This window comes from Alosa pseudoharengus, unplaced genomic scaffold, assembly GCF_046254945.1.
Source record: "Alosa pseudoharengus isolate Yale_2024_CS ecotype anadromous, Long Island Sound unplaced genomic scaffold, YU_APseudo_1.1 YU_APseudo_1.1_scf_22, whole genome shotgun sequence".
Taxonomy (NCBI): Eukaryota; Metazoa; Chordata; class Actinopteri; order Clupeiformes; family Clupeidae; genus Alosa; species Alosa pseudoharengus.
Genome location: NW_027468680.1, coordinates 14,555,267 through 14,581,312, shown reverse-complemented (window position 1 = coordinate 14,581,312; position 26,046 = coordinate 14,555,267). Strand labels below are relative to the sequence as shown.

Sequence of the window (26,046 nt, the reverse complement as noted above, 5' to 3'; positions counted from 1 at the left end):
GCAGATGTGTGTGAGTGTGTGCTGATGTGCGTGTGTGTGTGTCTGTGTGTCTGTGTGTGTGTGCATGTGTGTATGCGTGCGTGGGTGTGTGTATATGTGAGTGATGAGCTGAGCAATGGAGCAGCCTAACAGCCATCCTCACCACACATGCCTGGAGCTCTACTCCATCCTCAGCCACATCCAGGTGCAGGATAATGTGACTCGGCTATCCTCCACTTCTTTTCTGCCCTTTCATCTTCTTTTCACCCTCCGTGCTGCGTCTGTGTGTGCATGTGTGACTATGTTTGGTTCCATATAGGCCTACATATATAGCCTATATGGGTGCGCAGCATATAGAAATACAACACCAGTCAGGGTTGTGCAGAATTCCAAAACTGGCTCTTAAAGGCGCTCTAAAAGTGCTGCAAACATTAACTAACCAACCGCTAGCTGTCTGTGTCCTGAATACACTGTAAAAAAAAAATGTGATCTCGGTGGAACCTAGCCCATAAAAACATAACAAACTGTTCCAGCAAATCACAGACGAGATGTGCGTTTAGGAGAGATTCAATTGCACAGGAGCAGCACGGGAGGGAGGGGGAGGAAGTAGCGAGCTAGCTCTCTGTTTTGTTTGAAAGTCAACAGAAGTGATGTTACCCAGCATCGCTTAGAGCGCCTTTAAATTCCAATTAAATTATTGAATTTCACTTGCATTTCAATTGAGGTAGCAAACAGGAAGTAAAATTGCAATTCGACTTTTGCTCAACCCTGGTGCATGTGCGACTATGTTTGGTTCCATATAGGCCTACATATATAGCCTATATGGGTGCGCAGCATATAGAAATACAACACCAGTCCACCGGGCTCAGGGATATCCTTATTGAAACTTTGAACTTGTTGAGAGGGACAGAGAGAGGGACAGCTGTAACCTTGGCTTGGACCTCAGACAGGCCAGGGAAAAACAAGATTTATCCGCTGGTCGAGATACAGCTTGTCTGACAGACACATGCCTCCCCCTGATAGTGCTGCCAAGACAAGCAACAGTCCAGTCATCCCTCACTGAGTTTTGGCTGACCCATCAAGACACCTACTGTAACTGAGTTGTCTGGGGAAGCAGCCTCGGTGTTTTGCTGACATTACATTGGTGCAAATATGGACACAGATCAATCCCAGTCGCAGTCGGATGTGAACGCAGCACACTTAACGCCATCCACAACTGAGGCTCATTTGAAGTACAGTGAGCACTTGCTTTAGGACAGGTTGGTGTTTGACATTGCACATGCAGACAACCATTATCATTATCATCACAACTGGCAAAGTGCAAACTCTTCAGGTGAACCTGTGTGACCTCTCCTCTCCACCAGCAGCACTGCATGAATCACCATAGTAATAATGTGACCTTTGTTTAAACCTTTACTGATTTAGAGGTACAGGGAGTGAGAGAGGAAACTATATAAATCTACAATGGAACATATGCACCGCATAAAAAATATATTATTCATAAAGTTCCACACATTAATGCTCAGACAGACACACACACACACACACACACACAGTTTATTCTCTCTCTCTTTTTTTCTCTCTCTCTCTCTCTCTCTTCTCTCTCACACATACACAGGGTTTAGACGGTTCAAAGAACGGAAACGAAAAACCAGAAACGAACACAATTTTTGGATGAACGTAACCAAAAACGGGAACAAGTGTTTGGGTGGCACACCGTGCCCCTTTAATCACCCAGTGGCACACAGTCCCTTTTCACATGCAAAACAGTGTTGATTCCCCCTGGCTTCTGAGGAGCTTTGTCTATCTAATGAGCTATTGGCAAAAAAAACCTTTATTGGGCCACCAGCCCTGAATCAATTTGTAAGGGCAATGTAATTTTTAAAGGAACGCTATTAACCGTTTTTCTGTAACGTTCTAACCGGTTACCTTTTTCCCGGTTACCTTTTTCAGTCCCTGCACACACACGCACACGTACACACACACGCACACAAGCATATTACACTTATACATACCCATGTTTACACACAAATATATGGGCATAAAGACAAACACACACATCCTACGAAGATCTGTGTAAAAAGTTATACATAATCATAATGTAAAATCCCCATTAAAATTTATATTTGTCAGAGATGAGTTTTAATCTGCTTTAATCTCCTTCTGCTTGCTCCACTTCCTGTTATGACTGTTTACTGCCTTGTTTGTTTACATCCCTCATGTTTACAACGGCATCCCTGTTTCTAACACTAATTCAATCCAGGACTTTTCCACTCTCCCCCTCATAACAGTCTACTCATTGCCCCATGCACAATTCACCCTCATACTTTTTTCCTCTCCTCATATTCCTCTGATGCTGCTGCAGAGTTTTCACCGAGTAGATCTTCCCTTTCATCCTTTCGCCATCCCCAAAACAATCACAATCAAAACAGATAAAAGTTGAGATAAAAGGTCATATGAAGATCATCACATTTTTGCCCTTCCCAAAAGGCGTGGATAAATTGGAGGGGGAATGGACATGCCTTCCACGTTTGACGTCCAAAGAGTGACATCACAGTGGGACAGGGATCTCCACCCACTGACCTCAGATTTATGTCCAAGAGGACGTCAACAGGGGAGGAGCCAAGGGAGCGAGGGAGGGAGGAAATGATGGAGTGATGGAGGAGTAGAAAGGGTCTGTAGGGAGGGAAGGGATGGATTGATGGAGAGAGATAGAGAGAGGGAGAGAGAGAGGAAGGCTACAGGCAGGGAGGGGTGGGTCTGTAGTATGAAAAGGAATGTGGAGTGTAGGATATGGACATATAAGGTCTGGAGCTCCTGCTTAAACCCGTTGATACAGAAAGGTTGTATGTCACAGGTTCACTTCCCAAGGGGCAGATGAATGGGAAGTGCATAGTGTACATTGTGAGAGAGAGAGAAAAAAAACTAAAATGTCATCTACACAAAAAATCAGTCAAGAAGATGATGATTTATGACACTTGACATCACCGACATGAAACTCAGGAGCAATCATCATCATGGGACTGCAGAAAAGTGGGTGTAGCAAGTAAGAGTATTCAAGCAAAAAACTATTTACAGCCTTAATACAAAATTTGATGAATAGCTACCAATATAAAAAGAATCAATGTTTTGGTCTCAATTATCATATTTGTTCTAATGGTAGGCTATACTTTGCTTTACATAGTCAGTCTGGTTTATATGATACTGATGATTTTCCCAGACATGCAAGCATCCTTACACCAATGTCACGGTTCTATACTTCCACTGTATTGAGTCTGATTGGTTTTCCAGCCAGAGACAGAGAGAGAGAGAGAGAGAGAGAGAAAAGAAGTTAGGGCAAGAGAATAAAGTGACCGCTCCAGGCTTGGCTGACATATACACAGGCTTCTTATTAATGATTAACCACAAACCTTAATGTTTCAGGCTCATGACTTTATCATCAGCATGACTTTATTATCATCTTTCTGGGGGCAGAAGAGAACTTTCTTGTGGGGGGTTTACAGGGTCGTAGTGCATTAGCTAGTGCTAGTCCCCCTTGCATTGGCAGACGGCGGTCAGCCAGTCATTCACAGGAAGGAATTCTTCAGTGGTCTGAAAATGTTCCCACACAAACCCCCGACACGCCTGGCCAGCTCCTATTCCTCCACAACCGCCCCCCCCCCCCCCCCCCCATTCTCCCCAAATTTGGCTTGGGAAAACATTTTTTTTTTCTGCTCTCTCTCTCTCTTTTCCCTGTTTGTGTTTTAGAGTGGTGGTTACCATGGTGACAGCCGGTTCTCAGACACCCTCCATTCTTGTATATTTACATAATCCTCTTTGAAAATTTATTTTACAGTAATATCATACCCACAATAATCTTTATCTGCATACTTCCAACATTTGCCTGTGAATAGTTTCAGGTTTCCCAGTTAACCACTGACCCTTGGTAGCCTGAGGCTGACAGCAGGACTTTGAGGACAGTAGAGGTTGTTCCCATGTGTTGAAAGATGACAGGAGCCTTTGAGGTACCCCAGAGTATTACCACTTGATGATTCAATGCCAGGTTAGCCACAGAGAGCCAATACACCATGGACTCCAGAAGGGTCTAAATGGAGACCATACGGTACAGTAAACAAGCACGGAAAAAAAGGAACACACACACCCAATCAGGAAATAGGCATTGTGGTTCTCCTAATAGCATGGAATGTTGTTTGCAGTACAACAGTCTCTCCTTGGTAACAGTCTTTGAGGATGTCATGCTATTGATTAGCGAATGGTGGAACAACATTATCTTGGGGATTAGCATTTGCTGTGGCGTGTGCAATCAGACCATGGCCAGGTAGTTATCCATTGCATACTGTAGTGGGGCAAGTTCAGGAGAGGTTCATGGGCTTTTAATCATAATAGTTACTTATCACTATAGAGACTTCCTGAAGCCTAAATCAAATGATACTAATTCTCTCTAATTCTCTATCTTAGGCCTTGGCTGCTTCTGAGCTTCCTCTTGGGGCTGTTTGTATTTTTTTGAAGCTCAAGGCTCTAATAGGGACCGAGCGTTGGTAATATATCGGCCTTACAGGAGCCACATCAAACCACCGTCTCTCGAGCGCTTCTGGATGCGAAATGATGATTTCCGTATGTGGAGCGCCAAGAGAGCGGGGGGAAAAGACACTTTCTTGGACGCCGGACAGGGAGGCGAAACTCAAATGGGAGCAATTGGTGGAATCTGCTGGGAAGCCAGAGCGGTCTGTAGATTGTCAGAGCCGAAGACAAACGAGCCCTGCAAAGTTTGTGGAGAGAGAGAGGATGGTGGTGGCGCAGACCTCGCTCGCCTTCTTCGTTATCACGTCATTATGCCGTAAAACTGCACTCTCGCTACCACCATGCTGATTTTATTAGCCCTAATGCCTTAATGAGACCAGGGGGGGGGGGGATGAACAGCAACTGAGAAAAGTAGGCCCTCGATCCAGACCACCACTACCTGCAGGTATTGCAGACAGTGCCTCTTCCCAGAGTCCTGCTTTTTTTTTTTTTTATCTTTAAATGGCCATTCGCAAGGCAAGATTCAGTCCGCCTCTTGACTGTGGAAAGTTTCAGGCGGATAAAACAAAATCCAAGTGCTCGCTCCAGCACACTGGGCAGCTGGACCTGATTGCCGCTCAGAACCTAATAGCCTGACGAAAGGGAACTGATTGAAGGAGGTGACTGGCTTGAGACTGCTCTCAGCTGCCTTCTAAAGACGTAATTGAAGCCAATTTTGCGGAAAAGTTGCCTCCACATCTGCATTCATGTTTACCCCTCCAGAGACTGTATCCCAAACGACATGATTCCTTAGCACACTGAAACACATTTTCATCATGTTCCCATTGATCAGTTGCGCACAGTTGTGAAGACGCTGTTACAACATACGCACAAAGGCAGGAACGCTCATGCTCAGCAGATAGGAAAGGAGATCAAAGGAAATAAAAAGGAGAAATAAATTACACCACTGGTCAGAGAAAAGGGTGTGGGACAAACATCAAAATGAACCGCTCTATGTGAAACAGAGAAATATGGCCAAGTAAACACATTTTTGTGTTCATCTGTGTTTATTTTGCTATTAGAGAACTGCAACACTCCTCTAGCTGTCATTGAATAAGGACTACTGGGCAAGTCAGTTCACAGTCCCCTCTGTCCCACAGTCACTTATTGACCCTCTTTCATGGGACTATTTTTGTCCACCCATTATGGGCAAGCATGTCCTTATTGTTTTCATCCAGGACGAAGGATGTCTAGTTGACCAGAATTTCTGCTGATGCTGGCCAGACATGGTTCCTGTTTTGATGAGTTGACAATCTGCACTAACTCTCAAACTCATCCTTAAAGCTGCAGTTGGCAAGATTTTTTTGATCATATTCACTAAAACCGACACTATGCTCCGACAGAACAACATAAATCAGCCGGTTTTAGAAAAAAACCTGCACTTCTACCTCCACCTAGAGCCTGTTATTTGTTTTGCAAAAATCCACAGCTCCCGGTTCTTCTGGTCCAATCAGAGCAAGGCTGTGTGAGCTCTGACTGTCAATCACAGTCTGGTGCGCACTGACGAGCACAAACTCAATGAGAGGGTGCTCGGTGGTAGTGGGGGAGGGGCATGAGAGTTGTAAACATTCAACATTTTGGCTAAGTCCCCTCAATCTGTCAGACTTACCAACTGCAGCTTTAAGATAACATGAGCAGCAAGTGCTGTGGAATAGCCACCACACACTCCAGTTACTCTCGTCCAGCCCTTAATGGTGCCCTGCCCTTGATCCTCTCTAACCGAAAGGCCTTGACCGTTGGAAGCACTTGCACTAGCCAAGTCTCGAGAATCAGCAGGTCTTACAGTACAGTAGTGCTGAAAGTCAAATGACGTAATGTGTAAAGGGTTGTGGCTGTTTTTCTTTTCCAAGTTTGATTACCATGGCAGCCATTCACAAGATGCCAAACTTCCCCTAGTGTTGTTTGCGCTAATACCTCCATTTTTCTCATATTAAAGATAGAAGAGAAAAAAAGCAAAACAGAAGGTGCTATACTGCTGGGCAATAAAGACTAACTCAGAAGCCTGGAAATGCTGAGCTGTTAAGAAGGGCATGCTGTAACTGATTCCTACAATAAAAATAGTGTGCCGAGCTAAAATGCACCCAGTCGTTAACACACAGTTGACTCTCTGCCATTTTGGCCTTAAATTATCCACAGATCGAATGAAAGAAAGAAAGAAAGAAAGAAAGAAAAACAGCAATTGCTTCTCCGGCTCTCTTGGCTGCTTTGATATACTGCTCCTTTTCCACTGTCTAACCCGTGTCAAAGCAGAACACTTTCCCCCCCAATAAGAACCTCATCTGTCTCATCTATCTCTCATCCACACTCACTGGTGTATAACCCATCCCCCAGTACTAAAAAAAGAGACAAGAGTCTCTAGTTTTAAAAATGGTTATTATTCTATACTGCCGAGTGCAGAGTACAGTTTATTTTAATGGGTATAACAGTAGATAGATAGATAGATAGATAGATAGATAGATAGATACTTCATTGATCCCCAAGGGGAAATTCAAGCAAGGGGAAATTCAATAGTATCTGAGGGTAGATCCTCCCATCTGTCCTTCCTCCAGACCCTTTGGCTTCCCTTTGTCCTGCTTATGACATAACAGTCCCACTCAGGGCCAGCGGCGTTAGATAACAAGGAGAAAGAGAGGTTGAGGGAGAGAGGGACCTCAGCAGGGAGAAGTGGCAGTCATGTTTGCACTCACTCAGAGGCTGGGGATTGAGAGTTGCCAAGCCCACAGACTTCTTGGAGGTTGCAAGCTGTTTATTTCAGTCCTCATACAGTATGTTTTACTGGACTTTGGGGTAATCAAGACTTCCAAGCCCTGAGTGAGTGAAAAAAAAAATGAAAATAGTTTGAAGGACTTTGAAGGATGAGTCAGTTCTCTAAGCGAGGTACCAAAAAAGAAGCAAACGTGAAAGGGCTGTTCACACCAGTAGCAATTATTATAAAGACAACTGTATCTATAATGTTCGGCCACGTTGGCCAAAAATAAGGAAAGTCTCTCCTCATGTCAATAAATGTGATGTCCAAAATTCTGATTGACTATCACCTTTTTATAGCCTGGCGGGCCATCCTATATCATTGACATGTATAGTCTGGCATCGAATCATTCACCTCGCTTAATCCAAGGGGCGGGCAGAGAATTGTCTTTCAAACTGCCTAGGCATGCAATAGGCCAGCGCTACGACCATATCCGTATCCGGTCGGCAAAACGGCAAATACATCCTTCTTCGAAAGGAATGACTTAAGTGCATTGTGTTGATCTACTTTCAAAGAAAAGCACAAGTCCAACTCCTCCAAAGTTGACGCCAACGCCGATTCAAACAACCGCTCTTCGTTTGCCATAGCCACCTTCCTTGTTGTTCACCGTCGCAGGATGTCGTTATCCTGTTAAGCCCGCCTTAAGACTCTCTAACGAAATAGAGCGCTGTGATTGGCCGTCATCCACGGTGTTAAGCCAATAGAAATTCCTATGGTTCGATACTAGACGTACAAGCTGAGCAAATTAATTTGCCGCCGCTAGGGTGCGTCTAGATTTCTAGGCTAACCTTTTTATTGTTCTTAAAATCGCTCTGAAAGTGATTCCCAACGATATTGCTCTTCATGTTATTATCATTAAGATAAGACCTTATTTGATCCCACACCGGGGAAATGTGCCTATTAAAACAGATGGGGAAGATGGATCCACATTAAAGTATGGGGTGTGGACATGTGGTCATGTATTAACTATTGCAATACGTAAAACTGTTGTTTATGCCATTATTGTTATAGTTACCGGTAATTCCTGGTGTGGACAGCCCTTTACGGAACCTTCATATCCACAGATAACAACTGTGCCCTTCATGCAACACAAGATTGACTCCAAAATGTCTGTGTGTAAGTGACAGCCCATTTAACTATGAGAGATCCCCAGCATGAAACCTCAAAGGCCATCACTGTTGTACTCAGCCATATATTCAGATGTTATAACCTCCAGTGGATCAACAAATACTCCAGCAAAGAGGCTGGAGGAACTAGGTGTATGATTTCTATACTGAAGAAGGTAACAGGCAGCTTCTTTTGTAATTGGAGATGAACTTAGGGGGTTAGAGAAACGTTTCAGATGAGTACTGATGTGGATTAGAACTCAGTGTTACATCAAAAGTTACAAAGCTTGCTCTGTGACCTCACAGATTCCCATGGAAATGCAGACATTTGGTGTTATGTTGCCTAGTTAAAGGCGCTCTAAGCTATAACGCGGTTTCTAAGCTAAAACATTTTTGGTCACATACAGCAAACATCCCCTCACCATCTGCTAGCTGCCTCTGCCCTGAATACACTGTAAAAAAATGCAGTCTTTTGGAGCCCAGGCTCCAAAAATGGCAACCAAAACAACCTGTCCAACCTGGACGATTAAAACATAACAAACTGTTCTAGCCAATCACCGAGAAGAGGCGCATTTAGGAAAGTTTCAATTGCACGGGAGGGAGGAGGAGGGAGTAGTGAGCTAGCTCTCTGTTTTGTTTGAACGTCAACAGAACTGTGACATTACCCAACATCGCTTAGAGCGCCTTTAAAGAGAGGAGCCATTATAGTGCATCCCATCATACTCGAGAAAGGCGTTGCCTTTAGGGCAGTTGCTTTCTGGCAGAGCCGCTTCTTATGGGACTGATTATGTCTCTGCCACACACATGTGCCTGACCACCATTCTGACTGAGATTGAACAGATTCACATGCCACACACACAAACACACACGCACACACACACTGCCTATGATGTTAATTAAATTGTTGGGCACTGTCCTGCACATGCTTTCTTGTTTTCCTGCACATTATAGTGGGCTGCTGAATCATTTTTATGAAGCTATACTGTACAGTACATCCATGGCCTGCAAAAGTGCTATTTAAACGTGAAAACAATTCATTTAGCAGCAGGGAAAACAAAGCAGTAGAGCGCCCATATTCTATCTTACACATCAGCTGCATGCAAAGATGAAGCATAGCCTACATCTCATTTATTTACAATGAATGTTTCTTTTTGGCTTCCATGGTTACCATTCCTAGAAAATCAGCCCCGTTCCCCAGACTATCTGTGGCTGTCTGTCTCCTTCGCTGGGTTCCAGCTGGCATGGTTTCCATCTGACTCTCCTTCCAGGAGTTTAGGGGTAACTTGGCTTTGGTCTGGATGGGAGTCATCTGGAGTCACCACTGCATGTAGCTCATTTTTCACTGATCCCCCCAACTCTCTACGGCTTATGCTCCCAGACACACCAGTCCCAGCACAGTGTGTGGTGAGAAAGTGGGGGCTTCAGGGCTGCTTTCGCAGATCGGGTCAATAATATTGTCGCTTTCCTCTCTCGACGTTTCTGTGATTCATGACAGGGCTGGTTGTTACATAGAACAGAGTTGGATCCAGACTGACGGCCTGTGTTTGGACTTCTTCTCTAGTGTTACATACCTTGGACAAAAAAACAGGGTGTGTGGCATTTATAGACTATGCGAAACATAATTTGCCGTCGCCAACACACAAAGAGGGACTTGTGTTTTTACTGCCTTTTCCACGCCTGAAAGCTTTCAGTATGAATGACAGCAGCCTTTGCCTCATTTGTTTTCTTTTTTCTTCCTCTCTTTCTTTTTCTTCCTCTCTCTCTATTTGACCCACGCTGGCTACTGACTTTACTGGAAGCCAACGTATTGCCGCCACATACTGTTATGGCACCGGTTGACTTCAATAGAAAACTATTTGAATGCACGTCTACCTCCCACTGCTGATTACAGACAAGTCTTTGTGAATAGACCCTTTCAACAATAAAAACAAAAACAATGCTTGAACGTTCTATTTGGGCCCCAATCTACTTCCTCTGCATTAAGATAACATATGGAATGTTAAAAAGGAAGTCTTGTGGGGCCAACTATGATGCTGATAATGGAACTCTCTTGAAAGGGTCCATAGCTCCACGTCATGCAGATTTTGGTCAGGTCCTGGGAGGTGATGATTGCTCAACGACTGCATTGTGCTCCTCCTGCCATTGTTCTTTCTCTGTTCGGCTGTCCTAAAGGATGGAGTTCAACAACATGGCTAACCTGCACAAAAAAAAAAAACATTGCATCATGGATATATAAGTATAAGTAAGTATATATACTCTTTTGATCCCGTGAGGAAAATTTGGTCTCTGCATTTATCTCAATCCGTGAATTAGTGAAACACACTCAGCACACAGTGAACACACAGTGAGGTGAAGCACACACTAATCCCAGCGCAGTGAGCTGCCTGAAATATGTAACATCACAGTCAGAGAGAACTGTGTGGCGAAAACACATTTGGACTGTGTATAATTTAACAAAGAACAAATTTTAGAGAAAAGCAAACCATGGTTCCTTGATCAATTCTTTCATTAGCGTATCAAATCAACTTCTTGTTCATTACTTCAAATTGAATCCCTTCAAGCAACAGTTCTCACAGCTGGGAAACAGTTTTGTGGCAATATAATGCCAACAGTCAGATACGATTTCAAGCTGTGTTTATTCCATACCCACGAGACAGCTGATTACGACACACCAAACAGTTAAAACTGGAAAAAAGAGTCATGTCAACTCTTGAATAAATTCAGTGTGAAACAACGCTGATCTGCCTTGTCACACACCCTCCCACTAAACCATGATCGCAAGCCGCACCGCATCAGACCCAAACAAAAGCACTCTAAGGTAAACAGATGACGCCATCTGCAGCCGCAGGGCTGACTCCAGGCATACGAGCTGTGATGAGCCATCACAGACCTCTCTGTGCAAGTGCTCTCCTTAAGAGCTGCCTGCCATCAGTTGTGTCATCGGAGTCACTGTCACTCAAGCTCCAAAGCTTCCTACCATGGCAACATAATGTTGCCCCTCCCTAAACAGAGAAAAGACAGAAACTGTAGATAGATAGATAGATAGATAGATAGATTTGTGTGTGTGACATGTGAGTGTGTTCAATCTGATAGATAGATAGATAGATAGATAGATAGATAGATAGATAGATAGATAGATAGATAGATGGATGGATATGGATAGGTAGACACACACATATACACACATGCATCATTCAGCAGCAACAGAGCATCTAAATCACCCATAAGATATCTATATGGAGAAATCATGGGAAGGTGATTTAGGCCTATAGTTATGATGGCCCTTTCTGCTGCAAAGCCCTTAAGGTAATAGTTCATCAAAGGACTGGCTGTCTCTCCTCCTCCAGAGACAGTCATCCTTCCATCATCAACCAGCTGACAAGTCTTGTCAAGTCTGTTGACACATCCTCTCAGCAAGTGCATGGGAATGCCTACCTCCTGCAAGACCAACAGAGCATAGAGTAGCATTTTCAAAATAACTTGCTTTTTAGAATCACAAATCACACCAAAAGCAGACTTTAAGGCTCTCATCAAGATGATTCAATGAAGGGCAAGCAAGGGAGTGCACGTGGTGATGACAGAACCAGATGTTGACGTCTAAGAACTTGGACATACTTTCCATAAAACATTTTTCCATAACATATCCCGCATCTAATAATCACACCAGAGCAGCACGGCTGAGCAGTTTATTTTCACCAAAAGGATAGGGGCAGTAGTTTTGTGTGTCTGCAGTCCACACACAATAGAATTCTTTTTTGGCCACCAAAATTGCTACGTCGTCCACGAGAGGGGAATGAAAAATCGAAGCGCTCTGCAAATGGATCCTTTTGATGTGAACATTCAAACTACAGAGAGAGCGCTGGCAGGACGACATGTTAGTTTTGGAGGGGCTCGTATTTACAGTAGTTGATGCTAATGTCAAAAACACAAAGGCATCTGGGGACTATTAGCCGTGCAGTAAATCTAGCTGTTCTTTCACTGAAATTTAAACAAGGAACATGCTTTTGCTCCATTCCTCAGAGCACGGCACGCATAATGTAGGTGTTGTAGGAAGGGGGGAACTCATGTTTTAAGGAAAGTGAATTACTGTTGGTCTTCTTATTTCAGTAGTAGGCTAGTTCATTCACAGCAATGCACACACAGCAGGCTTAATTCTCGTCTGGAAATGAGTATGATGAGTGAAATGAGTCAATAAGAAAAGGCCCGTTACGCCCTGTTTGCCACTTACAACCACTGCTCATTAGGAACTCTGTATGCTAGAACTCTCAGTTGCTAGGTTACGGGGACGCTGGCGAGACACGCCGCTCCGTCTGGCATCATGTTTTTGTTTGTTTTTATGTAATGTTCGTAATTTTATGTAATGTCACGTTTATTTTTTGTATTGATTTGTCTAGTTAAATGTTTTCTCTCTTTATTTACGTTATTTTTTATAGTTTTCCTGTTATTCTCTTAGTCCTTTTTACTGCTTTCAAGTCGGCTGATGTTAACGTCTGTCCATTGGGAGCTTGCTATGGCTAGCTTTTGCCCTGGGCCTCTTACATCCTTCCCATCCATCTGTGAGCCGGTGCTGCACTTCACTGTCTGGTCTGTTATGGTCTGTTTGGACTGTTATGCTTCCAGTGATCTCCAGATTAACAAGGCCTAACGTTCAGTTATCTCCAGACTGCCAGTGAGATGAAGAACTTTGTTGGCGTTGCATGCATCGGTTGTGGAGACACAACTGTGCGCAGTTTCACGCGAGTCATCATTGCCCTTGGACATTTTCAGCCGGTTGAAAATTGGACAAATTTTTATTTCTAATTTTTATTTATTTTATTTATTAATTTGTTTGTTGTCTGTCTTGTATGTCTTGGTGTCACGGGTACGCTGGCGACTACGCCGCTCCGTCCGGCATCTTTTGCATTTGTTATTTCTTAAATGCGCTATACAAATAAAACTGACTTGACTTGACTTGACTTGTATGATGGGGTTTGTCTACAGCAAAAAAAAAACCCAAGATGATTGATGAGAGAATTACATGTTTTCAGAAGATCTCGCAGGCTTTCAGTCATGTTAGCCATGTGTTAGCCACATTCACGTGGCAGCTAATGAGTTTCATCCCTTGCCATTATATCTTCAAAGGCATTGCTTTTTAATTGAGAAGTCAAGGGGTAAGCGCATATGACTCACACTGAATTGAAGCTAACCAGAAGCTAGAATGAATGTTTTTGGCTAACCAGATAATTGATAGCTAGCTGTCGACTCATATATGACTTATGAAAGTGTCAATAAGATAAGATTACAATTTCTTCAAAGGGGGATAAGACTTTCTGCCAAATGCAATGAAAAAAAGATCTACTAGAACCCAACAATGCACCTTTCGGAAAGCTGTTTCTGCAATATAACCTCAACCAGCAGGTTATTTTGGACTGTGTGAATGCACCATTTGCATAGCCTTGCATAGTCTGCTAAACTGCCCATGTTTTCTACTGTCTAAAGTTGTTAGGTATGCCTTTTATTCCTTTTCAGCACATAGCCCTCCAAAGCTTTTCTCACTGACACACACACTCTCTCTCTCTCTCTCTGCCTATGTAGTCATCAGCAGTTGCTGAGAGGTTGTGGAAATAAAGAATGTCTCGACTGGAGATGCTTTGTTTGTTCACTGCCTCTCTACAGCCTTCCAAGTCAAGACCGTTTAGTGTGTGACACTTGGAGGTCTATGCATATGGCAGGCAGCACTACTCACAGTGAGAGAGGGGGGAGAATGAAAGAAACAGTGAGTGAGAGAGAGAGAGAGTGTGTGAGAGAGATAGAGAGAGAGAAATTAAGAACATTGCCCACATCACCCGGCTCTTTCAAATCACATCAAAAGAGTTTTATCTGCGCTGAGTTAGTAGAAGTCATCAGAGGCCCATGTGCTGTTTCACTTCCTGTTTTTTTCTGCCCATTCTTTCCTCTTGTCGTTGCCATAGCACAGAATGAAAACTCTGAAAAACAATTACTCGTTACCATGGAAACGTGCATTTTAAGCTGTTTTTGTTTACTCCATAGACATACTTGTGCATGAGCCAAGGCAGTGGCGAACTACAAATTGTCCTTAACTGAAAGCTTTTGGGAATAATGAATGTGATTTTGTGGCCAAATCTGGTCCATAATGCCATGAAACTTTCATTAAACTTTTATTTCTTCTGTTGTGCTGTTGTTTTCAGGCCTAGAACTCAAAGGTGGTTTTGTTTGTGTGCCCAAGTTCTTCACATGAATGCACAAACAAACAAAGCATGCTGGTACACTTAAATTTGCATGCATCCAAATCTGTATGCCTTGGTGTCTCCAGCCCATGTTCAACTTGTAATTGTGGCAGGTGGTTCCTCTGAAGTCGTGTCATTATTTCCTTTAGAGTGAATGGAGGATATACATGCCCTCAAAGCATGCACAGCTAACACAAACACACCCCCTTCCACTGATGGTGTGATAACAGCATCCGCAAACACACACAACATAAGACTACACAAACACACAATATTTAAACACATCCAAATACATGACTGCACACACACACAAATACACACACACACACACACACTCTCTCTCTCTCTCCCTCTCACACACAATCTCACTCACTTACTCACACACACACACACACCTTTTCTCAGGAGTCACAGGAGTTACCTCAACACTCAGTCATCTCCAAGTCAAACAACATTTGTTGCCATCAAACCAAAAAACTGTTGTCAAAGTGGTGAGAAATGCCAAGGTAAGATCAGTGCAAAGCCCAACTAAGCCACATAAAAAGCCTTGCCAACTAGGAGACGTAAGTGTGAATTATAATTGATTCCAAGACATCCGTTAATCAAGTTCTATAAAAAGTGGTTGGGCTGCCGAGGTCAAAACGAGGCCATAACTATGGCTAAATTGTTCCAAAATGTCACGTATGGACCATGGGAAAAGTTTGCAACAACAGGTTTTGTTAGTAACTTGAATGTGAATGAATGTGGTTTATGAATAACACAATGATAGGTTTAATTCATCCCAGAAGTGTCACAACTCCAGCAGAGACTGTTGAGTTGTCAGTCAACACCAACAACTGTAGCTGCGAGTAAGCAAAGCCACATGTATCCCCACTTCTTTCACGCCAGTAAATAAAATCAAATGAGCGCAGCTATTGGCACGAATGTTTATCAGACGAATCGCTGGCCCCCGCTAAGCTAAAAACAAATTCAACCCAGTGCATCTAAACAATATGCAACCCAAATCTGCAGCGCAGCATTTGTTAATCTGAAGCACTGAAGTGTTAATTACCGTTCTGCTTCCAGTCTTCATCATGCTCCACAGTAGGCTGTCCCTGTAATGGCCCCAAAGGGACAGGTGTTGCACTACACAGGGTGGGCGTTATGTTTACAAGCGTGAGTGATAGCTGTCCTCACCTGCCCCTAATGACTGTAATTGTTGTTTTAATGACCGCAAATAATCATGCCTGTGCTTGTGTACTTGCTACATATAAGAGGATGTCAAGGCGCCACTGCAGGCTAGCCAGAACAAACAAAACAATAATGGCAAGTCATCAGAACAGTTGTTTATGTGGTAACCATTATGATGTAAGCATAATTGCTTACTCATGACAGGTGATTGGCATCCCAGATGTCAGTTCAGGAGTGGCAGCTCCATGGTAACAAGATAACAACGCATATTTTATTTCAGGGTTCATGTGAGTGTTCTCTCACACTCTCTCATGCTCTCTCTCTCCTTCTCTCTATCACACATACACACACACACACATGCACACACACACGCTGTCAGCGAGAAATGCTTTCTTCAGCTCCCATTTCACATTCTTACTTTTCAGCGAGCCCTGATCCATCACTCTGGCTCTAAACTACCACGACATAAAGAGTCATAAAAATTGCCCAGAGCAATTAAGGAGAAGCAGGATATTGAAAGTCGTGCGAGGGAACTGTTTTTCTTTCCTGTTTTTTTTTCTTTCCTCCCCCTGTCTGTTCAAACACGGTTGGCATTATCTCATCTCTCCTCATCCCGCTCCACCCCTTCTGCCATGCCTTTGTTCTACTCCTTACTCCTTCCTTCGATAGCAGCCATCCCTTGTTTGGGAGCCTGGAAGCCGCTGAGCAACCGAGTTTGGTGCACATCAGGTCGAGGTCTGGGCCGACTGTGGCCCGCATCTTCAGTGCGAGGCATCAGATTAGGCCCAGATCCGTTACAAATAGCGGGAATAGGGGATGTTGACATACGGTACATCAGATAACGTGTTTTAAACTCCTCAAGAGGCAGCAGTGAAGGGAGATGATTGAGGGTGTGATAATTTGGTGGTAGCAAACACAGCGGTTGGCCCTCTGGAGGCTTTCTGTCAACCGCAGTCACATTAAGGCAGAGCGATGGTGCCAGAGACACTTAAGCAAAAAGTCGCTGTGCAGCGGCTAATGCCTGCTGGAAGAGCTGAGGACCCATCCCATAACCTGGCTGGACTGGCAGACAGTGTCCTGGCAAGCATGGCACAATGTTGGAGACCTAAAGCAGTGAGCTGGGTCTGTGCTGGCTCGGCTGGCGTTATGCCCACCGGAGTGAGACACAGCAATGTTGTTCCTCGGCTTAAAAAAGGGCACATCAATGGGAAAACGATCAGAGTTTCCATGACCTTAACCGCGGGGGAGCCGAGGGGTGGCAACAGTTACTGTGGCCATTAGATGGGGATTACGTCTAAAGACTTCCACACAAAGGCCATTCTTCATGAAGTGCTGATTATGACAATCAGCAGCACATGTTGTCAGCATATGAAAAGGGGCACTGGCAGCTTGAAGTCTCTCCATCATGTTTGCTTTAATACCTAGAAACAGCACAGCCATTAAAGGCAGCAGTATTGTAGCTATCAGATTATGCAAATTACTTTGAGCCAAGTTATTCTAGTCTGCCATGGGCTTCAGTGGAGAGTCATGGAGTGATGGATATGGCATTACTAGGAAATAACTGTAGAAAGTGGTCAGAGAGTATTAATTATATTACATAATACATTAAAACTAGTATTTACATGTACACCTATCGTTTATCTTGTATCGATATTAAAGGATCTACTTTGACACAGGCTCTATCCATTTTATGCATGGTGACTTGTTACTGTAAGTAAGGCAACACTGATGTTAATGTTACATTCATCCTTCCCTTGGGAGCTGTCATTGTCTACAACAAAGTTCAACTCTCAGAGAAAAAAAATCCTGCAACTTCAGTATCTAGGTCGGATGAGATATAAATCCTATGTCATGATATTTTAATCTTTCTTATTTCATTTTGTGTCATAGATCATTTGAGATGGTTGAGGATTGAGCAGGGCAGTATTTGCTGTGTTGCATATATACTGTGTTGATAGCTCATTTATATCTAACTGTGTGTGTTTGAGTTGAAGTTATGTACATACTTATCATTGTAGATTACCACCTAGAAGTATTGTGAGAACTCATCTGCTCTCTCTCACAACTGAACTGAATGAATGTTTTTCTGTTTAAAAAAAAACATGGTTATCAAACCATGGGTGATTAACATTCTTGACTTTTAGCCAGGCTGATTCTAAACAGTGACGAGAAGTCCAATACAAACACAAACCAGACACAAGAAATCAGATACATACAAACTCACTCACATGCTAATCTCAAATGAGCTATTTCCACTTTGCAAATGTATTTGTTTGTAGTGTTTCCTGTTGAAATTGCTGTTTAATTTAAGTGGAGTGGACATAATTACCTCTTCACTCTTCACCACTGTGCCTGCGTCGGCACCTAATCCACAGTAGTCCAATGTGTTTGGTTGTCATGGAGAATCTTCACTCATAAATGAGTTGGTCATGGAAATCAGCTATCTCTGGGGTAATTCAGAGAGGTAAGTAGGCCTACACAAGGCCAGACAATGCAAACACACACACACACACACACACACACAATACACTAGTGGACACATTTAAACATGCATGTAGGCTACATGTAAACGGGTCATTGACAAATAAGGCTTTTAAAAACATGTTTTCAAAATAATCTTTGCACGTTGCTATTTAGACCTATGAGGCAGACGGACGCAAAGTGTGGGCGCCCATTTTTCTCTGTTGAACTACTCACAAAGTAGGCTAGCCTAGTCATCACACAGATATCACATTAAATAACTTTTTCTCGTCTTTTATACGGTGCTAGCCGCTATTTGCTGTGATAAACGGTTCGCGAGAAAATAATAACTTTCAAGAAATAATCATATTACTCTATAACTCTGTGCTCATCTCAATTTATAGGTGGAATATCTCACAAACGTTTCGTTCAACTACAAACCGTAAACCAGAATAAACAGCAGTTTACCGAACACAAAGGTGTAATGCAATCCCCTGTAGGCCTACAATAAAACATTCCAGAGTAGGCCTAATCCGGTTTTGAAATGGTAGCAAATTTCTATATTGTCTCCAACTTTAGGCTTTAAGTGTCTTAAAACTGAGCTGTGCTTAAATACCTATATATCTGTAAATATTAAAATCAGAGGATATACAGCTCATGGCTAAGGGTTTGTCTATGTAGCCATCATTTTTATTTTCACAAAATGCTAAGCATATGTACTTTATTTAAGTGTCTTAAAAAAGTGTGCTTGGGAAATGCATGATTTCATAACAGGCCAAATAGAAAATAAATGTTAAATATAGCCTAGATATAATATTAAAATTAGATGATATAAGAGTATAGAGTTAGATAAAGTTGGATGGCTCCAGAACTCACACCAGTGGATTGTGTTTTAAAGGAGCCACACCACTTTTGGTGCATGAAGGACAGGCGAATTATGAGTTCTGTCCAACATTGATGGTAGGTTTAGAAAAAAAGTCAGCACATTTTAATCATATCGCAATAATACCAATAACCGTGATCATTTTGGTCATGTTTTTTCATCAAATGTTCATACATCTCTAGTGGCTGGTAAAAAAGTTGAGTGGCTGGTAGATTTTGGAATCCTCCAGCCACAATGGTAGGTGGAAAAAATATTTTATTTCCATCCCTGATACATACGTACACTCATACACACATTCATATTTGTAAGTCTCAATCTGTCCATTTCTTTCCACAAAACTCGCCAGAGGTCATCAGGGGTTATTTTAACAAAAATTCTACCAGGGGGCATGCCCCCGGACCCCCCTAGAATTGCTGAGCTACTACCTTTTTCAGGTGGGTAGGGCGGCCCTTTTCATGTCTGTGCCCAGGGGCGCAGAGGCTCATAATCCTCCCATGCCACAGGGTAAAAACACTGGTTGTTTTCAAGTGCAATCAATAAATTAATTGTACATTTTGAAGAAACTTTTCCATTCTATTAGTTTTTTTTACATAAGCCTAAATCAGGGATTATACATAGCAAAAGAGTCAGGGGACAGACATTTTTTAAATTAGCTTTAGGGAAAAATGTAACGCACGCACTATGACTTCACAAAATCTCACTCCAGCCAAACACCCAAAGTTGGCAACCCTGGTGTTTACAGTGCTTAACAAACACATGTGACCAGACACCAATCTATTATCTCCAAAATATCTGCTTTGTTACTACAAGTGTGTTACTTGCATGAGGCAAATGTGCAGCTCAGAACAACTTTTCTACACAGAATAGTCCTAGTAGACTACTATTACCGGTCTGCCAGAGTTTGAAACTCACGTGACCAAATAGTTGTTTCCTCGCTCCATCATGATCTTTTTTCAACATATTTAACTCTTTATTTTCTGGTTCAGTTTAGCTGGGTTACCCATACTTCAAAACAGCTGAAATTCAACTGCATAATGCATTGTAGAGGTGTCTGGTGTCTGATCATGTGCATTTCGTAAATCAGTCATCTGCATGACACCTTGTCTTCAGTGTGAGGAAGGAATTGCAGGAACGCATGGATGGATACCTTCGGCTGCAGCTGTGGGCAGAATGCTTGGCTCAGACTTGGTCAAGGTGGATCGGTGATGACAGGTTTCTAGGAATCTGCAGGAGGGAGATTAAGTGGTCCTGAACTGCCAGGAAATCAGACAAGGAGGAAGGTCCTTCTGGTACCTGTGGGGTGACGACAATTTGATGGATGGGGATAAGTGCAAAAAAGAGTCTTCTGAAAACGATTTGGAAAAGGTCACACTACTTCGAGCTTGGAATTTTGTGGAGCTAGACCTTTAAGCAATTCTGCATATACATAAATCACTCTTCCACCCTTTGAGCCATTCTAATATGAAATGCATTAGGATGTACATTTACCAGGTGCTCAACATGTGTGTGAAAGATCTGGCCAAGCATCAGCACTCCGTAGCATGTTGTAGCATACTGTAACGCACCATTGGGTGCAAGTTCACTGGTAATGGGAATACGCTGAAAGCTTTTCTAAATTTGCTTTGCAGACTAACCGGACACCTGTAACGAAAGTGTAACCATTCATATTTCCGTGAAATACGGAAGTTAAGTAGATAACTGTTGCCAGTTCCATAAGTTGGAAATCCTGTCAGATGTTTTTACTGACAATAGGCCTCATTTTGACACACAATGTCTGTGGGCTGTCATGACATACATGCATGGTAAATGATACAAAGAATAAGTTCAACACCTGTATTTGCTGAAATCAGGTTTTGGTGAACTTGTGACTAGGCTACACCGTGCGATTGCGACAGCCTGCTAATCATAATGATGTATGATGTTTTAGAAATTCGCGGTGTGTAATTTTTTTTTTTATTAGGCTACACGACACATATTATTGGGAAATACACTGCAACATTTGATAATGAAAAGACTCGAACGCAAGCATGCACGCACTCACACACACGCCTGACTGAGAGCCGCACCCTCTTCTCGTCTCTCCGCGGTATAAATAGGGCAAGTTCCTCAACATCTGCACAGTGGACAGTGTTGTGGCTCGTGCCAGGTAGATCTACAGAGCAGCTCCCAGTAAGCAGTAACCAGGAATTTCATTTGAGGATCACACAACACCGCCAACATGCCTAAATGCCCAAAGTGTACCAAGGAAGTGTATTTTGGTAAGAAAACTTTTTTTAAACGTTAGTTAAGTTATCAACAATATAGTCCCGTTAGTCCTGAGTATATTGCACCAATTATGCATGGTGGTATTCATGATTAATATATTGATTAACAGGTAAAGCAGCATAATTGTGTGTAATAAGGACACGTGCTCAAATGTTCTTTGTAGGAAGTATTAAGCAACATGCTCTTGGGCAGGAATTTCCTGTAGTTATTCAAATTGAAAGTCTATTTGCAGTCTAACTGCAGGCAGTATGTGCAAAAGCGCAAATTACTCTATACTCAAAGATATATTCAAAACTTGTCTATCTATGTAGAGAACATTTCTAGTATGATAAAAGTAGTTGCATATATATATATATATATAAGTTCTGCACAAACTTTTGAATGTTAATTGTGAAATTATGTCTTTCCAAAAACAAAGTTATGAAGTTGCTATAAATGTAGGTATCTCATGGTCCTAACTTGACATGTTGTTTGGCCCAGGTGCACCTGAGAGTTCCATGTAAATTCCAGCATGGACTCCTGCCTTAGAGCAGAGAGGATAAATATACTGATGGCTGATGAGATGTAATCGTTGCTTCTCCTCTGTGACTGCCAGTTGGCCGGCTGTGGACGGAGACTCTTGGGATTTATCGGCATAACTGCATTCATCACATAAGACAGACAGAGGGTGAAGGAGACAGAGACAGAGAGAGAGAGAGAGAGAGAGAGAGAGAGAGAGAGAGAGATACAGTCATACATACAGTCATGCTAATAAAGCACCGTTTGAATTTGAGAGAGAGAGAGGGAAAGAGATAAAGAAAGAGAAATGGAGGGTGTAGAAAAGGGGGAGGCTTGCAGGAGAGAGAGAGAGAGATGGAGGGTGTAGAAAAGGGGGAGGCTTGCAGGAGAGAGAGAAAGAGAGAGAGAGAGAGATTTTAACCTGCTTAAAGTATTTGGACAGAAACTCTTCCCTTGGGCTGAAGGCCATCTTTTCCCTAAATTCGTACAATCCCTCAATTACTGAACTAGAACACATCCCTTATCTTATCAGTAACATACATTTTTTCATATCTGTTCATAGTATATCAAGCTGTCAGATACACCCTCCCTCCACAACAACTTGTGTGCTAAAAAAACAAAGAGGAGCAGGAAAATTCAGTGATAACTCAAAAGTGATATCCTCAGTAAGACTGTATGACTAATATTACCCAAGTGGCTCGCTGACCTCTCTTTCCTAATAGCTTTTACAGCATTGCAAGCAAATATTGGGATTCAAAGCTTTGTTAAGGATATAGAATCCCCAAGCCCCTATAGTGATGAATGAACACTCAGTCTTTTCCTTTCTACTGCCAACTCTTCTTCCTTTCACATTCAATATGTGGTCCATGGTCTTGAAAATGTTCAACTTGAATGTCATTAACTTTATTATTAATCAATTTGTGTCTTAAAATGTCGTTTGACATATCTGCTCCAAATCCTCTATTGTTGTCAGGGACCCCAGATTGCCCTTCCTGTAACTGGCCAGGTGCAAATTCACTTATAGGAAAACGGAGGTCCTCCACCATGACTGCAGCAGAAGAGGCTGAGAGTGTAGGATGCTGGAAAAAGAGGGGGTCAGTGTAGAGAGAGAGAGAGAAAGGAAACGACAGAAAGACGTGTGCTTGCACAGGAAAGAGAACAAAACAATAATCATCGGCCCTCTGAGGGACTGAATTAGATTCCCGTACGGACAGCTGCAGAGACAGATAGAAACAAGAGAGATGGAGTGAGAAAGAGAGGGAGGAGAAGTCAAGACAGAAAGAGGGAGAGAGGGAGAGAGATGGGGGAAGAGAGAGACATGCATAGAGAGAGGGTGCAAAAGAAGAGACAGAAGAAGGGAGAGAGAGAGGGAGGGAGGAACTGTGGGAGAGGTCAGGGGAAACAATAGCATCTGTGTCTGGCCCAGAGTTCTCCCAGATTACTCCAAAAATGCTCTGTGCAGTGCAGGACAGTGCAAGATTTAAAAAATAGATTAAAAAAAAAAAACAAGGGGCAAAAAAAGAAACCCTTACAATGAGGTAATTGGACAATCATAGATAATCTGATCAAGATTTTTTAAGCCAAAGACCACGAGAGAAACATCAGCAACCTACTCTAAAAATGTCACTGAGAGGTTTATGGTCTGTTGGACCTGGTTCATCCCGCCCTATGAGGGTACTCTCTGTTCTGAGGCAATAGATGGGGCTTGGCCTTGGAGAGCTTCACCAGAACAGCCTCAGACTGTCTATGCAAAGCTCTCTGACAGAATATGTCCAAGTTGATGACTGTAGTTGTAAATAAAGTCTGTTGGGAGAGGGCCAGACAGTTATACTGATTGCAGTAAAAAAGAGGTTGCATGATATCATGGGGTTGTGCTTTGCATTTTACTGATTTAATGTTCTGCATCATTTTGAGAGTCGTTTCCTCAAAAACGCAAACGTCGTTGGCCAGAGGGTCGTTAAACTAAGCACCGAGGCCATGTAAAACTTCACTGTCCGTTAAGAAACCACCCCGAAAAACGGTCTCTCTGTACACTCATTGCAGGACCATTTTAGTGCCTGTTCTGCTGGGGTTCATAAGTGTCTGGCCTTTGGCATCGGTGAGATGTGGACGTATGTTCAAGAAACTCCTTTCATCCTTGCGTCCCAAAAGTAGTTGTCCACGCGAACATGTGATTCGGTGTCTCCGAGGTTGTAAAAAAAAAAAAAAAAAAAAAGTCTGAAGCTCATGACCGTATCATGACTCTCCATTTTACGAGTGCCGCACCGCTTGCGCAAAAAAAGGCCATCTTTCAGCTCAACTCATCAGATAAAGACCGTCTTTATCTGTTTTTTCCCCCTTAATCTAACAAGGCCGAGAAGGAACAGGGAGAGTAGGAGGAAGGAGGGAGAGGTTGTCTGCATTCCTGTGGCGATTGTCCGTTTAGCCGGCAAACAGCCTGTGCGTCATGCTCCCTGGGCTTGTCCCAGTGCTAAGTAACTGGGAGGGACTGGGCTAATAGGGAGACGCAGGCACATGTGTGTTGGAACTCCCTAGGCTTGTGCTCTTTGCTGTAGGCCAAGTCACAGATGCATCATGGAGGCTGTTTTGGGATCAGAGGGGCTTATATAGTTTTGCTTTCAGTAACCCTATGATGGAGGCGAGGCAAACTGATTGCAACACAGGGAGAATGTGCTGAAGGAACGTTGCTGCAAAAAAACGTATGTGTTTGTGTGTGCTTGTGTGTGTGTGTGTGTTCATAGCTGAGAGGGTGACATCGCTTGGGAAGGACTGGCACAGGCCCTGTCTGAAATGTGAGAAGTGCAACAAAACCCTGTCTGCAGGCTCACATGCTGAGGTTGGTAGTACACACACACACACACACACACACATAGATACAGACACAGACATACACTCACACTCAAATAACCCACACCCATTTACTATCATAATTGGCATAAGCCTCTGTTTTGTGAAATCAAAGTCTTTAAACACACACACACACACACACACACACACACACACACACACACACACATTTTAGAGTCCATTGCTGACTCTATCTCCTGCCCCTCTGTTTCCGCAGCATGAAGGGAAGCCCTACTGCAATAATCCCTGTTACGCTGCACTATTCGGGCCTAAAGGTGAGCTGCATCTCTAACTGCATCAATGACTCAATCCTCTTCACATGCCAGACTTTATTTATTGTGAAACTCTCTCTGTTTTACTCAGAAGAGAATGAGTAGCTGCTGTTTTCTGGCTGCTGTTTTCATGAATATGGCTGATTTTCCCCTTCTGGAAAATTCAAAGCAAATTGTGGAAATAGCTTCACACACACAGCAAATTGAATACACCAATGCCACAGAATACCTCCAAAGCTACTGCGTTTAAAAAGTCTTTATGATGGGTCAAGGGTATGATACTACACTGTGGTCATCTGACAGCGCTTGTAGTCATGGTAACAGTTTTGTGTACATCCTGTTGTATCTGTGTCACAATGAGGGGACTGGGACGGGGAGTTCCCTTGGGTTCTCCCTCTTCCTGATAAGGCGCTGGAGGGAAAGCTGTAGTGTGTGAGCTTCTCTATCTCATCTTTTTTCCCTCTTTTTTTCTCAGGATTTGGGCGTGGTGGTGCTGAGAGCCACACATATACTAAATAGACCTTGACTCAGGTAGGATGGTCTTTTATGAGGTCAAACTCCATCTCCAGACTACAACTCTGACCAAAGGGCAGGGCGTGGTTGTTATTGTTGCTGTTAGTTGTGCCTCATGGACACACCATATCTTACCTTACCTACTTGCAGTTTTGTTAATAAATATTGACATTAAGCTGAGCATTGCAACAGCAGTGCAATGAAAAGTAATGCATTGTCTTTCTGTGCTTGTAGTTCATCAACCCCAATGAGCCGACAGTTGCCAAAGATGAAGAAACAGCAAAATGAAACCGTTATTAATAAAGCAATGTTCGGAAATAATCCATTCCATTTTGGAAATACGAGTGTATATTATTGTTAACATTTGGATTTTATTGTGGGATGATATCACACAACTAATGTTCTAAGGGGTTTCATTGTTGGTTTTTAGCATTCCTTTTGACTTTTTTTGTTTTTGTTTTTAAATAAACATCTGGTTTGTAATTTGGATGTGCCCTTTTGTCTCCTCTTTGATTTCTGT

The 26,046-nt window shown here is 42.8% G+C and overlaps 1 protein-coding gene across 1 annotated transcript; it reads left to right on the top strand.

Annotated features, from left to right (window-relative positions):
* The first annotated feature begins 21,236 nt into the window (after positions 1 to 21,236).
* Positions 21,237 to 26,013, top strand: crip1 (cysteine-rich protein 1). The gene is made up of 5 exons (XM_076300679.1): positions 21,237 to 21,389; positions 24,636 to 24,730; positions 24,959 to 25,016; positions 25,489 to 25,544; positions 25,761 to 26,013. Exons 1-4 carry the CDS (start codon positions 21,350 to 21,352, stop codon positions 25,530 to 25,532), a joined length of 237 nt encoding a protein of 78 aa, XP_076156794.1. The 5' UTR covers positions 21,237 to 21,349; the 3' UTR covers positions 25,533 to 25,544; positions 25,761 to 26,013.
* The last annotated feature ends 33 nt before the right edge of the window (positions 26,014 to 26,046 follow it).